The sequence below is a fragment of the Phodopus roborovskii genome, unplaced genomic scaffold (assembly GCF_943737965.1).
Source record: "Phodopus roborovskii unplaced genomic scaffold, PHOROB, whole genome shotgun sequence".
Lineage (NCBI taxonomy): Eukaryota > Metazoa > Chordata > Mammalia > Rodentia > Cricetidae > Phodopus > Phodopus roborovskii.
Window position 1 is genome coordinate 4,220,577 of NW_026125554.1, and position 21,330 is coordinate 4,241,906.

The 21,330-nt window shown below is 42.1% G+C and overlaps 2 protein-coding genes and 1 pseudogene across 2 annotated transcripts; 1 reads left to right on the forward strand and 2 right to left on the reverse strand.

The window, feature by feature from the left end:
• The window catches only part of LOC127216534 (zinc finger protein 431-like), a 420,225-nt pseudogene that overhangs the window by 37,347 nt on the left and 361,548 nt on the right, over positions 1–21,330 (reverse strand).
• Positions 1,696–2,108, reverse strand: LOC127216742 (non-histone chromosomal protein HMG-17-like). The gene has a single exon (XM_051177559.1). The coding sequence runs from the start codon at positions 2,036–2,038 to the stop codon at positions 1,787–1,789; it is 252 nt and encodes an 83-aa protein (XP_051033516.1). The 5' UTR covers positions 2,039–2,108; the 3' UTR covers positions 1,696–1,786.
• LOC127216718 (ATPase MORC2B) lies at positions 7,017–10,577 on the forward strand. The gene has a single exon (XM_051177534.1). The coding sequence runs from the start codon at positions 7,332–7,334 to the stop codon at positions 10,416–10,418; it is 3,087 nt and encodes a 1,028-aa protein (XP_051033491.1). The 5' UTR covers positions 7,017–7,331; the 3' UTR covers positions 10,419–10,577.

Here is a 21,330-nt window from a genome sequence, read left to right on the forward strand (position 1 = left end):
GGCAGAGGCAAGCAGATCTCTGTGAGTTCAGAGCCAGCTTGGTCTACAGAGCTAGTTCCAGGACAGCCTCCAAAGCAATACAGGGAAACCCTGTGTTGAAAAACCAGAGGGGGGGGGCTGACTCCTCAGAAACTAGATCATGATTCTTGCTCTAAGTACCTGCTTTTCACTTCCACACATGAAGCCCACTAAAAGATAAAGAACCCTCTTTTATTGATACACTAATAGTTTTCTTTTTTTTTAAGTATTGACACTTTTCCTACTTGTTTCTTCTTTGTATTTCTAAAGGAGGTATTCATGTTATATTATGAGATTAATTTGCAATCTTCTAAATAAGGAAACCATAGCCTCATCATCTAGGGGACTGAACTCTCTGTGCTTCCCCTTTCTGGTACTGTGAGGTGAGATTGGTTTTGGAATCACTCTCTGCATCCTAGAGTCACTATACCACAATTAGTGCAGCTTTCACTATGTGCATGGCAAATGACACCAGAGAGTCACAGACCCATTATATTGCTTTGGTTCTTCTCACATTTCTAAAGACACACTGGTGACATTGAGTACCTCCGTTATGTACATACATAGGCAAGCTGTCAGGTGGTGGGTTTTTCCACATCTTAGAATATGAGCAGGACATTGGTGAGAACATCCTGCTCTTTTATTTTGTGTGAAGAGACGCCTGCCCAACAATTCAAGTGAGACTGGTGAGAGTTGTGCCCAGGGTTGAGCTAACGCTGACCCACACTGAGGCCTCTCAGTAAAGAACAGTGCAGTGCATGTGTGCTCACGTCATTCCTGCTCCTGTGAGTGGGGCAGTGCAGTGGGGTGGAAGTGACCATTACCTGTGTCTGAGGAATCACAGAGCTCCACTACCCACGCTGCATGCCACAAAGTGTTCAGACCACTTAGAGACTTTCATCTGCTTATGATAACACTTACATTAATATTAATAGTTGCATTTGAATTTTGGTGACTCGTGTAGTATGGTAGCGGTATGTTAATACACATATATGCATATGCTTGGAGTCCTTGATAATTCTTTTATATTTGTAAATCAGTGTTTTGGAACAATCCCAAGTTTAAGGGAAATATTTTTGTAAATGTAATGGTTTTGAAAATCTGAGCAATTCTTTTGCTTAAACATTTTTAAAGCATTTGTGCTTTAAAATTGTGCTGGTGTTTGAAATATGGTCCCTGACCCAAATGAGACACGTGGAAGAGTGGGATAAGTAGTGTGACTATTCAGACTGGGTTGCACCAGGTCTACCTGTGTGCCCTTTGTGTGTGTGTGTGCGCAAGACGCGCGCCATTTATCCCTGCAGAACACTCCAGGGGGTTCTTACATTGCTTTGTATCTGCTTTGTACTGTTGATACCTTTTTGGTATCCCAAACTGCATAGATTATTTAGAATAATGGTAAGTTTAAAAAATAAATGTTGAAGGAAGATTTTATTCAGAATCTAAATGTTTTTTCATTATATTGTTAAACTTGAACATTTATCTGTGGTTTATATGATTTGGTTAATGTGTACAAAAATTGTAAGAGAGGTTTATATTTCATCCTAATTCTTTTGATGATGTACACGACACGTGCTTTTTAAGAGAGATAATTTGAATGTTTATGACACCTGACTTGTAAAAAAGAATTACAAAAAAGTTCTTAGAATCATTAAATTGTGTCACTGAAAAAAAAAAACTTGATAAAAAATAGTATTTCAAACTGTACAGTCACCAGAAGTACACAATTATCAAAATGCACACATCTCACTTGGCATCTACAGCACCTTCAGCTTTCTGTGCCTGGTCTGTTTTTGGCGTCTCCATTTTCTGCAGGATTATTTGCATCCTTGCCAGCATCCGCTTTCCCCTTCTTCCCCTTGGGTACCTTCTCTCCCTTCTTTGCAGGGGCCTTTTTAGGTTTGGGCTCTGGCTTTGGAGGAGCAGGTTTAGCAGACAACCTCGCGGATCTTCTCTGTGGCTCGTCCTTCACCTTGGCTTTATCTCCTTTAGTATCCCCTTCAGCCTTTCTTTTGGGCATGGCGGCGGCGGGGGACGGCGGCGCAGAACGCGGGGCTGCAGCAGTGCGCGGGTTTGGTCCAGCTGGGCGTCGTTCTCGCTGCTTCTTCACACTGCTCCGCCTTTTTCTATCTTATAGTAAATTTATTCACAGCCTTCCTGTTGGTGAACATCTCACTGTTATCCACGCATGGCACTTATTTGCTTAGACAGGGAAACCTGTGTGGGTCTTGTGTGTGCTGTCACAGCCATGTAAGTTCATATGTGCATCAATTCTGTGCCTGGAAGACCATTTCCTTGGAGTCATCTGCCACTTCTAGCTCTTAGAATCTTCCAGCCTCCTCTTGCACATAGATTCCTGAACCCTGAGGATGTGGGTTTGAGAAAGACATCCCCTTGAGGCTGTTACAAAATTTCTCAATCTCTATTCATTGTCCCCTTGTGGATCTATATGATCATAACCATCTATTACAAGAAGAAACTTCTTTGGTGATGGCTGAACAGTAATGCTCTGATCTATGAGTATAGTGATGTGTAATTAGAAGCCATTCCATTACTGTGTTCCTTTAGCAGAATAATAGTGGAGAGTTTTCTGTTAGATAGGGCCCATGGCTTAGCTAGTCTCAGAATCCTGTCAACTTTAGCACTATCAGTTATGGGTTCTATATCATTCAATGAACCTTCAAACAAGTCCAAAAGTCATTGCTTACTCCCATAACATTGGTGCTGCTATTGCACTTTGCATACAGTTCCCTATTGTAGATGGCAGGGTTCATAGCCAGGTAATGTTGATGACTACTTTTCCTGTAATGTACAAAATACTCTTCAGCAACATGTACACTAGTAAGTAAAGGGGTTGTATCTAATTGGGTATCTGGTTGACTTCTCCTGGTTTGATGTAAAAGTAAGTTGTGTCTTCAGTAAAAGGCCTGAAGTTATGGAGGGTAGTTAATAGCCTTGACTCCTGTGATTTTGAGGGGTATATCAAGGATCCTCTTGGCCAACAACTCAACAAGACGCAACCCATTTCTAGAGGTTTTACTTGGTTGCATAAGATGTCTAATTTGGGCACTGCCTCTTCCATTATATGGCAATTATATTTAAATTCCTTTCATATATTTCTATATTTTAGGAAGCATCAACACATAAGTAGGTTTCCATATAGGTTTAAAAAATGCCTTTAGTGTCAGTTGTCCTCCCTCATGTTCTCTACTGGAGTACCTGCACATGTAGTGTTTCGATTATTATTTGTCATAGGGACATTCTTTTCTGGCCCAATCTATTTGGTGTTCTGTGTGCTTTGTGTACCATGATAGGCATCTCTTTCCTTATATTGAGAAAATTTTCTAAAATTTTATTTAAAATATTTTCTGGACAGGCAGTGGTGGTGCACACCTTTAGCCCCAGTATTCAGGAGGCAGAGGCAGGTAGATCTCTGTGAGTTCAAGACTAGCCTGGTCTACAAAGTGAGTTCCAGGACTGATAGAGCTGTTTCACAGAGAAATCCTGTCTTGAAAAACAAAAGTATTTTCTGTGCCTTTGACCTGGGCTTATTCCCCTTCCTCTATACTTAAATTGTTTGTAGGTTTGGTCTTTTCATAGTGTGCCAGATTTCCTGAGTATTTTGTGCCTGGATTTTTTTTATTTGATTTTTTTTAACCTGAGCTGTTTGTTTTACCTTGTCTTCAAGACCTGAAATTCTCTCTTCCATGACTCTCATCATTCTCTCTCATCTATTGTGAGGCTTACATCCAAGGTTTTTGTTTGACAGCTTGTTTTTCATGTCTAGCTGCCTTTCAGTTTGAGTGTTCTGTGGTGATTCTATTTATTAAATTATCCTTTCATGTCTCATATTGTTTTATTTATTCCACCCAGCAGTTAATGATTTCATGCTCTTCATTAAGACATTTGTTTATTCGGAGGGTGGTGATGGTGCCTGCTTTTAATCTCAGAACTTGGGAAGCAGATCTTTATGATTTTGAGGCCAGCCTGGTCTATAGAGCAAGTTCCAAAACAGCCAGACTACAGGGAGAAACCCTGTGTCGAAAAAAAAAAAAAAAAAAAAAAAAAAAAACAAAAAACAAAAACAAAAGACTTATTCATGTCCTCTTTATAATCTTTGAACATATTGATAATTTTTATTTTGAAGTTCTTATCTTAAACTTCAGCTAAGTTGCTTTTCTTGGAGCCTAACACAATAGGATTGATGGATTGATGGATTTGAAGAAGACACATTATTTTTTTGGATTTTTCCATGTCTGTGTTTTTGTGCTAGGATCTAAATATCTGGAGTTATGAGTTATGGTTATGGTGCTTAGAGCTTAGAGCATTCATTGTTGTAGATGTCTGCTATCCTCTTTATTAGACAAATGTTCTACTCTTTGATTGCTGTTGCTCACTCTGTGCCCTAGCCAAGTGTGGCAGCTGTGGGGTCCTTGAGTCCCAGCCAAGTGTGGCAGCTGTGAGGTCTCTAGTAAGGAGCAGTTCTGTAGGTGGATTTCGAGTCATAAATGATGGAGATTGTCTACAAAGAAAGGCTGAAAGGGCTTTTGTAGAAGAACTAGGGAGACTTGGTGTTTACAGCAAGAGGTAGAGTTTCAAGGGGCTTCTGAGAAGAAAGTCTCAGGCAGGCAGGTTGCAGCAGTATTAGAGCTTAATCTTGAAGAGATGAGAACAGAGAACAGGAAGAACCATGAAAGCTGACTACTTCCTCCCAGCCTACTGTGGAAGTTGTGGGTCCATGGCATAGAGAGTCACAACATATTGGAGGTGGCTGGAAGAAAAGTCTGAGAAGGGACCCTATGAAGAACTAGGGGTTCCTAGGTGCACACCAAGAGGTTTAGCTCCTAAGCAATGGAGGAAGTCTGGCTTATCTTTTACTTTTACTTATTCTTTTACTTTTACTTTTTTTTTTAATTATCATAGAAGGGGACTGGAGAGGTGGCTCAGTGGTTAATAGCCTGGCATTTCCCTTCCTAGCACCCACTCAAAAAAAAGTCTTTAAGTCCAGTTCGAAGGCTTCTGATACCGTCTTTGGGCCTCTTTAGACATCAAACATACACATGGTACACAGACACACATGCAGACAAAATGCCCATGCACATAAATTTAAAACAAATTAAATAGCATTCAAGGTGTTCTATGTCATTATGGCATCACATTTTTAAAATTTTATATGTATGGTGCTTTTGCCTGCATGTATGTATATATGTGTAACACATGTGTGCAGTGCCCTTTGAGGCCAGAAGGAGGTGTTGGAGCCTCTGGATCTGTAATTACAGGTGTTTTATGAGCCACCATGTAGGATACTGGAACTTGAACTCGGGTCCTCTGAAAGAGCAGCCAGTGCTCTTAACCACTGAGCCATCTCTCCATTCCCTCCTTGTGGTACTTAAAAAAAAAAAAAAAGTCAATGTGCTTTAGTCATTCTCCTGCATAATCATTTTCATCCCTATTACCTCTAGTTTCCCTTTATAGTTCCCCAAGTTTAATGTCCCATGTGTCCTTTGCTTCCCCCAACCCTTCCTCGAAGAAAAGCTGCATTTTGTGTGTCATATGCAGTTCTTAGGATATAATGAAAAGACAGGATCTCGCTGTGTGGCTCTGGCTGGTTTGGCATGCACTATGCAGCTATACAGACTAAGCCAGCCTTTAACTCACAGAGATCTACCTTCTTCTGCCTATTGAATGCTGGGAATAAAGACATGCACCCCACTCCTGACCTAATAATAGATTTATACCACTGTTTCTAGTTTAGATATCTGGGGGTTAAACCTGTAAATGCCACAAAATACAAACACCAGACCAGCAAACAATAATCTCTGGGACAGTCATCATATCAAGGATCCCATATTAATTAAAATTTGGCTAACTAATTGTAAACACATGGAGATGGATATTACTTAAATCCCCTAACAATAACAAAAATAGATTCTTAGGGTTCACTGTTACTAATGGTGTCTGTGCTAGTATGTTCAGGTTCTTGGCATCTTGTTCAAAGTATTTAAGATGGGCCAGAGTTTGGGGTTGGAGAAATGAGTCAGCGGTTAAGACAGATTACTGCTCTTCCTGGAAAACCGACTTTGATTCCCAGGACCCAGGTCTGGAAACTTACAGACTGCCTGTAATTTCAGCGCCAGAGGACCTACTAGTTCCCTGGGCATACACACACAAGTAGCATATAATCACACAGAAAACATAAAAAGAAAAAAATTTCAATAAAAGAAGGCCCATGGATGTGCGCGCTAAATGACACAAAACGAAAGCTGAGATGGCTTTAGCGATGGCAGAAAGAGAGGCAGCAAACTCTAAAATGTGCTGTTACTTCTGTCATCTTTAGGTCCCGTGCCCAATCCAGCTCCCAACTTTAGCACTGTACTGGCATAATCAAGCTGACAGGTGGCGCTCCTCAGAGGCAGAGGCATCGGTGGTTCCCAGTGCGCTGTAGACCGTTAAGTCCCAGTTCTAAGGGAGAGACAAAGGATTCTGGGAGCTGCGGGCACCCGCTGGCGCCAACTGCTTAGGGGTGCGCTGGTAACTGTCCTACATCCTGGGTCTGGGCCTAGAAAGCGGAGACTCACTCCTCCCGGGGAAGAGGGAGGAAGTGGCCACAGTACCCAGTCCTGGCAGGGAAGTGGCATAGGGCCACTGGCTGCCACAGGAGATTTGGTTGGTTCTGTTGACTGCTGTCAGGTGATCTCACATCAAGCTGAATTTAGTCTGAGTTTGAATTTTAAAGACTGGAAAGGAGGCCCAAAGACCTTTATCAGTTGCCAATGGGGACACCAGATGTACAACTACCTAGTCTGGTAAGGTTCACTCCAGTACTGCATCTATTTAAGGATACTTCAGTCTCTGGTGGTGAAGATGTAGGTGAAAGTTAAGTTTCCTGATAGAAGTTGATTTCCACATTGGTAAGGCTTCTCTCATCAGAAAATTTAGGACAAGAAATGGCTCGAAGAATGTCAAGATAAAACAGTAGCAGTCAGCTCTGGGGCTGTTGAGGACCATCAACATTTGATCCAGGTTGTCTGAATGAAATAAGGAAACAACACTCAAAGTCCTTTAGAAATTCGGGTTTAGCTCCCCCACCCCATCCCCAAAACAAAAAGATAATTACATCATAGTCATTGAAAAGATTAAAGGAAGCCAGTCCCAGATCCAATTATCTCTGTATTTGGGATAGTTACTAGATAACTTGTTTCATCTGTCCTTAAGAAGCAAGAACTACCATTTACTGAGCAGAATCCAAGAAAATCTGCTTCAATGCATATATTTCTCAATTAGTGGGTAAGACTGAAGATTTCACTGGAGTCATGGCATTCACCAATTACAGCAGTCTTAACCGGGCTCAACTAACCTTTGAATATCTGCACACAAATTCAACCACTCATGAATTTTTGTTTGGTGCCCTTGCTGAACTGGTTGATAATGCAAGAGATGCCAGTGCCACCCGAATAGATATTTATGCTGAAAGGCGAGAGGACCTTCGAGGAGGATTCATGCTTTGTTTTCTGGACAATGGAGCAGGAATGGACCCAAATGATGCCATCAGTGTGATCCAATTTGGGAAATCAGGCAAACGAACACCCGAGTCCACAAAGATTGGACGGTATGGGAATGGGCTAAAATCAGGCTCAATGCGTATTGGGAAGGATTTTATCCTATTCACCAAGAAGGAAGACACCATGACCTGCCTCTTGCTGTCTCAAACCTTTCATGAGGAAGAAGGTATTGATGAAGTGATAGTCCCATTGCCTACATGGAATACACAGACCCGAGAGCCTGTCACAGACAATGTGGAGAAGTTTGCCATCGAGACAGAACTCATCTTCAAGTACTCTCCCTTCCACACTGAGGGAGAAGTGATGGCCCAGTTCATGAAGATTACTGGGAATAGTGGAACCCTGGTGATCATTTTTAATCTCAAGCTCATGGATAATGGAGAACCCGAACTAGACATAGCCTCAAATCCAAAAGATATCCGGATGGCAGAGCTATCCCAAGAAGGCATGAAGCCAGAGCGGTACTCATTCTGTGCCTATGTCGCGATGCTCTACATTGATCCCAGGATGAGAATTTTCATTCATGGCCACAAGGTGCAGACCAAAAAGCTCTCCTGCTGCCTGTACAAGCCTAGGAAATACACATTCACATCAAGCCGTTTCAAGACCCGGGCAGAAGAAGAGGTGAAGAGGGCAGACCAGGTAGCACGGCTTGCTGAAGAGAAGGCCCGGGAAGCTGAGAACAAAGCTCGTGCATTACAAATGCACATAGGTGGAGACATGTCACGGGACTCCAGGGTGATGTTGCGGCAGGTCCAGAATACAGCCATCACCCTTCGAAGAGAAGCTGATGTCAAGAAGAGGATCAAGGATGCCAAGCAACAAGCACTCAAAGAACCTAAGGAACTGAATTTTGTTTTTGGGGTCAACATTGAACACCGTGACCATGATGGCATGTTTATCTACAACTGCAGCCGCCTGATCAAGATGTATGAGAAAGTGGGCCCACAGCTGGAAAAGGGCATGACATGTGGTGGGGTTGTTGGGGTCATTGATGTGCCCTACTTGGTCCTGGAGCCTACACACAACAAGCAAGACTTTGCTGATGCCAAAGAGTACCGCCACCTTCTGCGGGCCATGGGGGAGCACCTGGCACAATACTGGAAGGACGTAGCCATTTCCCAGTATGGAATCACTAAGTTCTGGGATGAGTTTGGGTACCTCTCTGCCAACTGGAATGGACCCCCATCTAATGAGCTGCATTTTAAACGCAGGAGGGCTATGCAAGTCCCGGCCACCATACAGTGTGATTTGTGTCTGAAGTGGAGGACTCTCCCTTTCCAGTTAAGTGCTGTAGAAGAAGGCTACCCGGACAACTGGGTTTGCTCCATGAACCCTGATCCTGAGCAGGACCAGTGTGAGGCTTTTGAACTGAAGCAGAAGATTCCTATGGGAATATTTAAAAGGGTTCCAAAGACACAAGAGGAAAGGCAGAAGCAGCTGACAGAGAAAATTCGACAACAGCAGAAGAAGCTTAAGGCTCTTAAGAAAACCAAATGCATCTGTTCCCTAGGAGACCTGAAAAAATTACCTTTGGAAGTAAACATGAGATCTTTCACCAAATGTCCAGCTCAGAGACTTCACTGTCTTCAATCACCTCTATGTGGAATGAACAAGAAATTCCAAAGAAAACCCCAGTACATCCATGCTCCTATACCATCCAGGCAGCTCCAAAGGGCTTCTATCTTCTGTCCCAACCCAAAATCTCCTGCTCTGGCAGCCCAAAGAGAGGCCATACTGTTCCAGCCACCTGAGCTACCCCCAAAGCTAGTAAGCCCTGTGGTCAAAACTGTAACCCGGTCCACACCTTTAGTCCAATCCCAGTCAATATCTGTAGTCCGCAATTCCAACAACTTTTGTATGTTAGAAATGCCAAACACCATGAAGACTCCAGTGATAGAGAAGCTAGATTCACCCGTTAATTCCTCGCTGGTAGCACATAATTGTAAGCGGGGTCTTGAGGTCTCTGATGAGGATGAGGCTGAGGAGAGAAGGAAGGAGTTATGCAAACGGGGCAGGGTGACTGTGAAGGAGGAAAAGATTCAGACAAATGAGCTCTCAGACAGTACGGAGGACAGTACAGAGGAAGAGACTCCAGCTGACCTCAGGGCAGCTGAGAAAGATAAAGGGCTGTATGTGGAGGTGCGTGTGAAAGGAGGGTGCTACAAGGGCCATGTCACCACTGTGGAGCTGGGTGAGAATGCTGTGTGGTGGAAAGTCAAGTTTGAGGATGTGCCCAAGGATACTACACCAAGAGACTGCTGGGTGGAAAAAGGGAGTGAAAATGTATGGCTGATAAAGCCATCGCCAGATTATCAGAGCACTGACGGACAGCAAGAGGGTGTGAAAGAAGAAGACTATACCATGGGCCAGCAGGTGATGGCATTACAGGGATCTTTCACTTCTGAGTGTTTCTGCACCCGACCTGACACTACGGCTCCTAAGGCCAACCATGAGACCATTGACCTCCTGGTCCAGATTCTCTGGAATTGCCTACGGTATTTCATGCCTCTGAGTTTTTCCATATCTAAGAAGGAGCTAAGTGCGATGAATTCAGAAGAATTACTGTCTCTTCCTCTGAAAGAGTGCTTCAAGCAATATGAAGCAGGGATCCAGAATCTCTGTAATTCCTACCAAAGCTGTGCTGACTCCAGAGCCAGGGCCTCTGAAGAGAGCCTGTGCATCTCCCAGAAAAAGCTCCAGGAGACCCAGGATAAACTCCGGAAGCTACGGAACAATGTCCGGGCACTCCTGCGGAAAGCACAAGAGGACATAGACATCAACTCAGATGAGGAGCTGGATGCCTACATTGAGAATCTCATCACCAATGGAGACTGAGGGTCTGAGGGACAAACTCGCTCCTCCCCAGAGCAGCAGCTGTGGGGGAGGGAGATTTCATTCATGAGTTGATTAGATTCATGTAAGACAGCACCTTTGGGAGACTCTGAGTCTTTGAATCATCCCCACTGAATTTATAAATATTTCTTTTTTAAATAATTCTTTTGTGTTTCGATTGTGTGTCGCTTGCATGTCTGTTCTGAAAACAATGACCTCATAGGCCTTGTAAGCCACCTGATACAGGTGCAGGAAACTAAACTCAGGTCCCCTGTACTGGCAACAAGCACTACAGGGACATTTCTATTGGGCCCAGATTCTGTTTTTTAAAAGACAATACTTCTATTTTTTTAAGATTTTTTATTTTATGTATATGAGTGTTCTATTTGCATGTATGGCTTTATTCCAGAAGAGGGCATCAGATTCTGCCATAGATGGTTATGAGCCACCTAGCAGTTGCTGGGAATTGAACACAAGCCCTCTGTAAGAACTGCCAGTGCTCTTAACCACTGAGCCATCTCTCCTACCCCTGAGACCACACTTCTTTTAAGTAACTTAAGCAAATGTCAAAACTTTTGCACTTTTTTTGTTTTGAAATCTGAACCATTCCTCTCATAAAGGGAAACAAGAGCCATTCTGAAGTTGAAACAGTTCCATAGGGCAGGAGAGGTTTGTGTGTGTGTGTGTGTGTGTGTGTGAGAGAGAGAGAGAGAGAGAGAGAGAAAGAGAGAGAGAGAGAGCTTGCACTTACACACGTGCATGCCTGCAGAGGCCAGAAGAGTGCATTGAATTCCCTGGGGCTGGAGTTACAGGGTGTTGTGAGTTGCTGTAGGTGCTGGAAACTGAACTTAGATCCTCTGGAAGAGCAGTGTGTACTTTTAACCACTGAGCCATCTTTGCAGCCCCTCATAAGTGTTTCCTTCCTCTCTCTCTCTCTCTCTCTCTCTCTCTCTCTCTCTCTCTCTCTCTCTCTCTCTCTCTCTCTCTCTCTCTCACTTTCTTTTCCTCCAAGACAGGGTTTCTCTGTGTAACAGCCCTGGCTGAACTCACAGAGATCTGGCTGCCTCTGCCTCTTGAATGTTAGAATCAAAGGTGTGTGCAATCACCACCCATCCTAAGTGTTTTTGTTATTCCATGAAGCTAAAAAGGCTACAATTCAAAGTGAGGGGAAAGAAAGGGAAAACAGACAAAGTAGGTAGTCTCTGATGAATAGTGGTGGGAAAGTAAAATGTATTCAGACTGTTTTAGTGTACTGACACAAATGGCAAAAGCTCTGAGACCCCTGACCAAAATGGGCATTGCCCTGAGTGACAGTGTTACAGGTACAGTGCTAAGTCTGGGGAACACCTACTATGATATCCAAGTTATTGTGTCCCAGGACAAAGAACTGCATGAGGAGCTATAAGTGGTAATAGTAAAGCAAACAGTTTTTAAAGAAATACAAAGCAGGTTGATGAGCTAGCTCAGCAGGGGAAGGCACTTTCCACACAAGCCTGATCGTTCGTGTCTACCTTGGCCAGCAAGGAAACATGACCACGACTCTTCTTCAAGCAGTTTATTCAGGAACCTTGTACATCAACTTCTGCTTCCCCCAGCCCCAGCAAGCCCTTAAATGTGCGCTCACTGCCCAATCAGCTCATGCCACCTGGCAATCCCGGATAGGCCACAGAAGGAGGAAGCGCACCAGATCCATCAAGCACTTCCAAATAAGGCTTGTTTACAGCTAAGCTCGACTACCTGGCATCCCACACCCCAGAACCCACATAAAGCTGGATAGAGATAACTGACTCCACAGAGTTTTCCTCCAGCTACCATTCATCTGTCATAGCACACACTCCCTCCCAGCCCAAACCCCAGCACATACATCATGCACACACAAACATAAACATAAAACTTAAAAAAGAAGAGAAAGGCAGCCTGGAGAATAGAGTTAGGCTAGAGAACTAGAAAAAGGCATACACTCAAAAACATTGGGTCACCAGGCACCTGGGAGGCAGAGGCAGGTGGATCTCTGTGAATCTGAGATCAGCCTGGTCTACAAAGCAAGTTCCAAGACAGCCAGGTCTATTACACAGAGAAACCCTGCCTCAACAAAACAAACAAAAGCATTGGGCATGATGCTCATGACAATTTATAGATCAATTATTTGCTTCTTCTCCATACACACTTTGTAAGCTCTTGCTGGGTAAGCTCTGCTGGTTGTAGGTACCCCACATGGCTCTCAGTCTTTTTCTGTCAATTGGTTTCTTTTCATATGCTATCTTGTTTTCAGTGCCCCTGCTGCATGCACACCTCAGCCCTCTGTTGGTCCTAGAAATCTTTGTTTGGAAGGGGAGGGGGTAAGAAGGATGATGATTAGTAAGCTTTATATTATATTATCTGACTAAGAGGGACCACAGCACTCTCTCTTCCTGCCTTATACAAGACAGGAGAAGAAGCTTTGGATTTCCTGTCCTAGGAATTAACTTGAATTTCTATTATAGGTGTTTAGTTTGAAACTGTTATATATCTAGAAAATACAAATTTTACAAGATTGAAAATACAAGGTCTGGGACTGGAGAGATGGCTCAAGCAGTGAAAACACTGGTTACTCTTTCAAAGGACCTTGTGGTTCATAAGAGTCTGTAACTCCCTTACCAGGGTATCCAATACCTCTTCTAGTTTCTTCAGGCACCAGGCTTGTACATGGTAAACAGACATTCATACAGGCAAAACACCAATACACATAAATTGAAAAAAATAGAAAACATATATAAGGAGCAGGAGAGATGACTCTGCAGTTAAGAGTATTTGTTTCTTTTCCAGAGGACAAGAGTTTGATTCCCAGCACCAACATGGTGGTTCATAAGTATCTGTAATTCCAGTTCCAGGAAACCCAATGCTCTCTTCTGAGCTCCTCAGGCACCTAGCATGCACATGGAGCACAAACATCCATGCAGCTAAAACAATACTTAAAATGCAATGAATGAATCTAGCAAAAAAAAAAAAAAACTAATAAAAAAAAATGTGTGTGTGTGTGTGTGTGTGTGTGTGTGTGTGTGTGTGTGTGTGCGCGCGCGCGCGCGTGTGCCACAGGGTTTCTCCTGCTTCACTTAGATCACTTTTTGGTTGTTTTTTTTTTTTACCTTTGATTTTAAAAAATAAAATGCTGATTAAGGGAGGACTCACTCTTCTTTGAAAGTGTTAAGTCTTTGAAAGTGTTAAGGTGAGCAGTTAAGAGCACCTGCTGCTGTTGACGAGGAGGTTCTGTTCCCAGCACCCAGCTTACAATCCTTTTTTTTAAAGATATAATTCTGTTGGCCAGTTACTAGTTACTTATCTGCTAGCTCTGTCTTAAATTTTAACCCATTTCTATTAATCTAAATATTCCCACATGGTCCTATCTTAACAGAGAGAGAGCTGGCGTTCTGCTCTCTCCATCCTCCATCTTGGATCTCCTCCCTACTACTTCCTCTCTTCTCCTTGTCTCCTAGTCCCACCTATCTTGCATTCCTATTGGCCAACAGTGCTTTATTCATTAACCAATAAGAGAAACATCTTTACAGAATAACATCTCCCATCATCTCCTCTTTTCTGTCTAAAATAAAAAGAAGGGTTTCAACTTTAACATAGTAAAATATATAACAAAATAGTTATCAAATAAGAACCATAGTTAACAATGTTCAGTCCATTAACATTTAGCAAGATTTAAAGAAAATACTTACCATCTATCCTATCTTTGCGAATCTAAAGTCCTATATGTAACTTAACTTTAATAATCCTAACTAAGGAAAACTATAACCATAACTATTTGTCTTCAACTCCATCAAAGACCACAGAAGGATAATATATAAACTCTAGAAATGACAGACACATCTTGCCTGGTCAGTCATCTGAAGTTCTTCTGTAATGTTCCATCTTCAGCCCAGAGGCCATAGTGTGTCTAGCAGACTCCTCAGTAAAGCAGGAAAATTTAAACTGTCTACCTGTATTGGTAGTTTGTCAGTCACTTTTCTCTGTATCCTGCAGAATGTTCAGCAGACTTTTCTTCCATGAAGCAGGAACTCTACAGCAATGTCCATCTTTTATCAACACTCACTTTTCTGTGGGTCCTACATGTCCAGTTTATACAGCATAAAGTCAAACAGTCCAGACAAGAGCAATATCTTGTCCAAATAGCTAGTTTTGCCATATTGAAAGTAAACTCCATAGCAAGTTTCTTTAATGTACATCTTCCTTTTTGATGCAGGTGGTGTTGCCAGGAGCAGTTATGTTTCCCTGTCAAGAAAAACCCTAAATGATTTTAAATGCCATGTTCTGTAGGTCTTTGAAAGGTTTGAAGAATGCCTATTCATCTCAAATACATCTCTGTATAACTAGAAAACCTAACTCACCTAACTACAGTTTTGACTATTATAGGTAACTGTCTATAATCTGTACTAAATTACATTTTTAAATGAGCTATATAAACACAATACCTAAATGAGAGGAGAAATATACATATCACAAAATTGACGTTAAATTTGTATCAATAAATGAAAATCCATTTTAAACAGTGTTCATATCTATACCATAATCCCCTTTTTACCTTTAAAGAGATTGGTTGGCTCACAATCCTCTTTGATTCCATGCAGTGTCAGGAGTTCCTCCATCCGCTAAGGCTGCGCATCAATAATGTATAGGATAGAGATACACACTTGCAGGGAAAACATTCCTAAATATATATTCATGTGGGTATTGGTCTTTCAGGGATGTCTGTGTGTTGTGTTAGGTGGGTTAGAGGTCACAGTCCCAGAGGGAGGAGAGAAACTAAGGAATGTTGGCTCCGTAGTGAATGAAAAAAATAAAAAGGAAAGGATATGACTGCCCTTAGGTGTAGTAGAGGTGAAAGTTTCCTGTAGACAAAAGGAGAGCATAGCCAGAGTCAGAGGTATCTGAGAGAGTCCAGAGTGGATATGACCCTGAGCCATGTGAGGAGAAGGGGGAAAGAGGGGAACCAGGTGCAGCAGCTAGGATGCCAAAGGTACAAAAGGAAGGGGGACCAAAATGGTTGGATCATAAAGGGAGGGGTCCCAGGACCCCTGAGCTGGAGGCTCATGTAGGGGCAGGGTACACAAGCCAAAAGGACTCTGTAAGGCTCTGAAGACTCAGAAAACCTGGATGCAGGTTCACTTTGATATGTTAAATAAGCACCTCAGCCATATGTCCCAGGGTTTGAGAGTTAACTCTTAGAAGTTAAATAAGCACCTCAGCCATATGTCCCAGGGTTTGAGAGTTAACTCTTAGAAGGTCTCTTTCTTTTGGTAAGTTGAGCTAGGTAGTAAGTGGGAATTTGCAAAGTATATGTCTGGCCTTTTAGGTAAGAAAGAGGGAAAACATCTCAGTGTATGGTAAGGGTGTTTTGATGCACTAGGCTACTTTGCAAAGAGTACTGCTACTGAAATTCTTAGGCTCAGAGCCTGGGCCCTGGCAGCCCTAACCAGTTAGACTACCCATCCTGTCCTCAGTAGGCCTAATAGGAGACATCCTAATAGGAAACCTAAAAGCATATCTTTGGTTATTTACACTCACCCTTTTTAGGCCAGATCTGAATTTGACAAATGAGACATAATGACACATAAAGACTTCTCAGGGTAATTTCAAGATGGGGACTGCTATACCGAACAAACACATGCTTTGAATTGGCTAAAGCAGGAGGATTGCCAGAGTTTGAGGTCAGTATGGGTTACATAGTGAACACCAGAACAGCCAGAGTGCAGAATGTAAGAACAGGTCTTTGGGAGTGTGGGAATGTACCTCAGTTGGTGGAGTGCTGGCCAAGCACACCACTAAACAGGGTTGGTAAAGACCAGGCCTAAGACTCTCCTGGTGAAAACAGGAGGAAATTTAGTTTAAAGTCATCCTCATCTCACCTCCTGGCTGACTTTGCTTACATGAGTTTCACTCTCAAAACAGCAGCAAGATACATAGCAAAAGTGATGGAAGCCACACACAGTGGTACAAACTTGTCTGGATGTGCATTTCTGGAGAAAAGTGTTAGACTTAAATTTTATTGTGTGTACATGGGGGTTGTGTGCATGTATGTCTGAGCACCATGTGTGTCCCTATGTGCCTGATTTGCACAGAAGCCAGAAGAGGGTATTTGGCCCCCTGAAACGAGTCATAGATGGTTGTGAGTCAACCATGCAGATGCTGGGAATGGAACCCAGGTCATCTGCAAGGGCAGCAAGTGCTCTTAAGCATGGAGCCATCATTCCAGCCCTGATCCCTGTTAACAGTGACCAAAGGATTAGGAGTTAAAGGCCTTCCTTTACTATCATGACTATGTAGTAAGTAGCACCACACTGAATATGGTGGTGCACACCTTTAATTCTAGGATTTTGCAGGCAGAAGCACTTGGATCTCTGTGAGTTAGAAGCCAACCTACCTAGTCTACATTAACAATTTCCAGGCCTGCCAGGATTCCACAGTGAGACCCAGTCTAAGAAAATGAAACACACACACAAACAAAATAAACAAACCAACAAAAATACTTTTATTTTAGCTGGTCTTGTATTTTGATACTATCTCACACTACAGCCAAAGTTAACTTCCATTTCCTGGAAGTTCTCCTGTCCCAGCCTCCCTGATGCTGAGGTTACTGGCCTGGGTTTCATTGGAATTTTTACATTTTACTGATTGATTGATTGATTGATTGATTGGTTGGTTGGTTGGTTGGTTGGTTGGTTGGTTGGTTGGTTTTAATTGTCTTTCCTGAGGTAAGTTTTCTCTTTGTAGCCCTCGCTGTCCCAGATCTCCCTATGTAGAACAGGCTGACCTCAAAATCAGAGATCAGCCTCCCTCTCCCTTCTGAGTTCTGTGATTAGAGGTGTGTGCAATACCACCTGACTTAAATTTTATTTATTATTGGTATTGAAAGGATGGAAAATACAGCTTAACTCTCCAATGACCACTGGAAGTTAGAAGCTTAAAAATATCCACCAGCATGTTTTTAAAAATCACCCTAGCTAGCTACATGCAAAGCTTAAGAAAAAGGGAACACATGAAATAGCCTGGTCATGATGACTGGTTTGGGGGAACTGTTATTATTATTTATAACCACCTAGTTTCTGAGGAATGTTGTTATTCTCTGGTTTCTGGGAATTGTTTATGGGTCATCTTGTTCAAAAAGACATAACTACCCAAGTTTTGAACTGTCCCAAGGCCTTGCTTTCTGGCTGAATAAGGATAACAGGAGATGAGTTGACCAGATGCATATCTAACTTTAGTAAACTGCTTGCAGAACTCCCGCCCCAAATCCTAAGTGCTAATTATCACTTCACCCAGGAGCCCACACCAATACAGCTATAGAAAAACAAAAATTGATTTAAATTGATTGGCCCATACCACATGGGATCTTGACACTTTGGGATAATTGGTTTGGTGTGTGGGCTTTGTTATAAACCCTATAAAAACTGTCTCAATTCTGCCCGCGAGGTTCTCAGTCCTCTACTCCTGCATGGCATATGACTGTGGACCCCAATGCATTTGGAATAAAAAAGACCTCATGCAGTTTGCATCAAGACCACTTCTCGTGAGTCTTGGGGTGTTGCCTTTCCTGAGTTGGAGCATGAAAGTCCACACTCTGCAGGTCTTTCAATATGTATGTGTGAGCACTACAGTGTGGATGGAGGTCAGAAGGCAACATTTGGGGGTTATTTCTTTTATCTTCCATGTGGGTTTGGGGAATTGAACTCAGGTTACCAAGGATATATAACAAAAGCTTCTATCCAGGACTGATCTTTGCCTCCATCCAGAGTGTTAGAATTGTAATTGTGTACCTCCACACCAGATTTCATCTAGTGCTAGGGATCCAAGCCTATGTATTGTACACATTGGACACTTTACTGAGTAAGTAAACTAGATTCCCAACTTAACCCTGTAGCTAGGCTGATAGGATGGAACTCATGGTAATTCACATGCCTTGGCTTTCCCAGTGTTTAGACTACAGGCAGGGATTACAGAATATATAGATAGATAGATAGATAGATAGATAGATAGATAGATAGATAGATAGATAGAGATAGAGATAGAGATTGAGAGAGATAGATAGATAGATAGGTAGGTAGATAGGTAGATAGATAGATATAGATATAGATATCACCCAATTCTCATATCTTTGAAATTTTATTACATTTAATTTACTTTGTGTGCACACACCATGGTGCATATGTGGGAGTCAGGAGACAGCTTGCTGGACTCTGTTTTCTCCTACTGTGCTCATTTCAGGGATTAAAGTTTGGTTCTCAGACTTGATGACGCATGCCTTTACCTACTGAGCCATCCTTCTGGCCCTGATTAATTTATCCAAACACTTCTTTGTGTGTAACTCGTTCCTATGAGAACTTACTCTATGCTTGCCTCAATGAGGCTTTCAATTATGATTTTTCAAAGGCTTTGAGGGTGAAGTTTTCATTTAAATACATAGTAAATCATTATGCATGGCAGAGATAGATATATATCTCTGTGTTCAGAGAGACAGCCGTTTGTTAATGTGTAATGTTGCCAACTTTCACTTGTGCTTCCTTCCTTCCTCCCTGTTTGTTAATTTATGGTAAAAAATATTTAATTGTAGTAAACTATTTCTATATAGAAATCTATTTCTCTCTACTATCTAGTATTCCTGAAGTCCCAATTTTTGTAAACCAATGCTGGCTTTGGAGTTGGATTTGGCTTTCCTTCTCTAAATTCAAGCATGCTGTTAAGATTAAATTCATGGTTTCTGCCTTAAATCAAGAAGCCAATTGGTGTAAGGCAGAAGAAAACAAAATCCGGGGACTCATATCTTACATGCAATTTTCTCTCTGAAATCCTAATTTTCTCACATACTTTTAATGCTTATTGTTGTCTTTCCCTAATGCATACCTTAAAACTTGAAAATTTTACTTTAATATTGATGTGATACCATAATAGAGGGAGCCATTATAGGTATAAAGGGAAATGTGGCACTAGGGAAATGTTCATAGATCTACAAGTATGACCCCAACTAACAATCTAAGCAATAGTGGAGAGGCTAGCCTAAACCATGATATTGAGATTGATGGCTACCTTATATGCCATCCCAGAGCCTTCATCCAGTAGCTGATGGAAGCAGAAGCAGACACCCAGGCTTAACACTGAGCTGAACTTCTGGAATCCTGTTGCAGAGAGAGCAGTGATGAACAAAGGGGTCAAGACCAGGCTGGAGAAACCCACAGAAACAGCTGGCCTGAACAACAGGGAACTCATGGACCCCACTATGATAGCTGGTATACCAGCATAGGACCCACCCAGATCCCCTGAACATGGGTGTTAGTTAAGAGGACTGGGCATTCTATGGGGCCCCAGGTAGTGGATCAATATTTATCCCTAATTTATGAATGGATCTTGGAGCCCATTCCACATAGAGGGAAACTCTTTCAGCCTAGACACATGGGGGAGGGCTAAGGCCCTGCTCCAAATGATATGACAGACTTTGAAGACTCCCCATGGAAGGCCTAGCCCTACCTGGGGAGCAGAAAGAGGATGTAATGGGGTTTGGGATGGGGACAAGGGAGGAATCTAAGTGGGACTCTAGGGAAGTCTCCAAGTAATGAGGATTAATTGACCATCTTCTATGACCAGGAAAGGGTTCCTTCCAGTAGTGGGACTGGGACACCAACCCAGCCACAAAGATCTATGCTCTGTCCTGCTTGCAAGATGTTCTAAGGCAACAAACTTCTAAGTGCTACAAAACTTTTGGGAGTGGCCAACCAATGTCAGGTCAACTGGAGGCCCATTCCCTGATAGAAAGTTCATGCCAATCCCAGCAATTATTGGGCAAGGACCAGTTACTGGAAGGACAGAATCCTAGGGTAGAACAAAATACCACACACACACACACACACACACACACACACACACACACACACACACACACTGAATTAATTCCTGATAATATTCTGCTGAACTTATAGATTGGTGCCTAGTCTATTCATCATCATAAAGATTTCTTTTGGCTGCTGATGGTCTGAGGCATAAGTAGGAACTAGTGGCTGGATACTTTGATTTTTCTGATCTTCCGTGGCTTTGTTAAGTTGTAAATAATATATCACAACTTAAGTCCCTATTCATCTCTTTGGGAATAGTAGGTGTATTTAGTGCCATTGTGTATAGGAAGGATGTGATTTGCTTTTACAAGATGTCACAATCAAGAAAGGATTTTTGGATATTTGAACAGTGTTGGGACTGTTCAAGAATATATGGACTTTTAAATGTAGGTTGATGCATTTTCATAATAGGATGACCATAAGCCTATAGTGGAATGGGTTATATTTTACTCAGTTGAATGACTTTTACAATGACTTGGTGATTACATTATAACATCTGTTTTATGGAATAAATGTGGGAAGCACACAAAATTACTTGAATATTTGTCAGGGGAGCATGCACTTCAAATCCTGTCAGGGTCATCATTTCTGTTATGTACATGTATGGAATATTTTAGGGTACAGTGACCTATGAGGATGTGCCTGTGAGCTTCATTCATGAAGAGTGGGCTTTGTTGGATCCTTCTCAGAAAAATCTCTACAAAGAAGTGATGATAGAAATATACAGGAGTGTCACTGTTATAGGTAAGACTGTGAGCTTTCCCTCAATTTTTAAGTTAATGGGACAAGAGTTTCTTGTTTGTTGATGCTCTTCTGTGATTTGTTTGTCAAAGAGGAAAAAGGTAGTGAACAAAGCAGGCATTGTTCTAAGGTTCACCAAAGATAGTAACTTATATTTTTGCATAATTTCCAATGATATGTCATAGATATTCTGGTACCATATTTTAGGCTACAAATGGGAAAAGCAGAATGTTGAAGAATATTGTCGAAGTTCTAGAAGACATGGAAGGTAATTTCCACATGGAAGCTGATACAAATGAGTCTCTAAA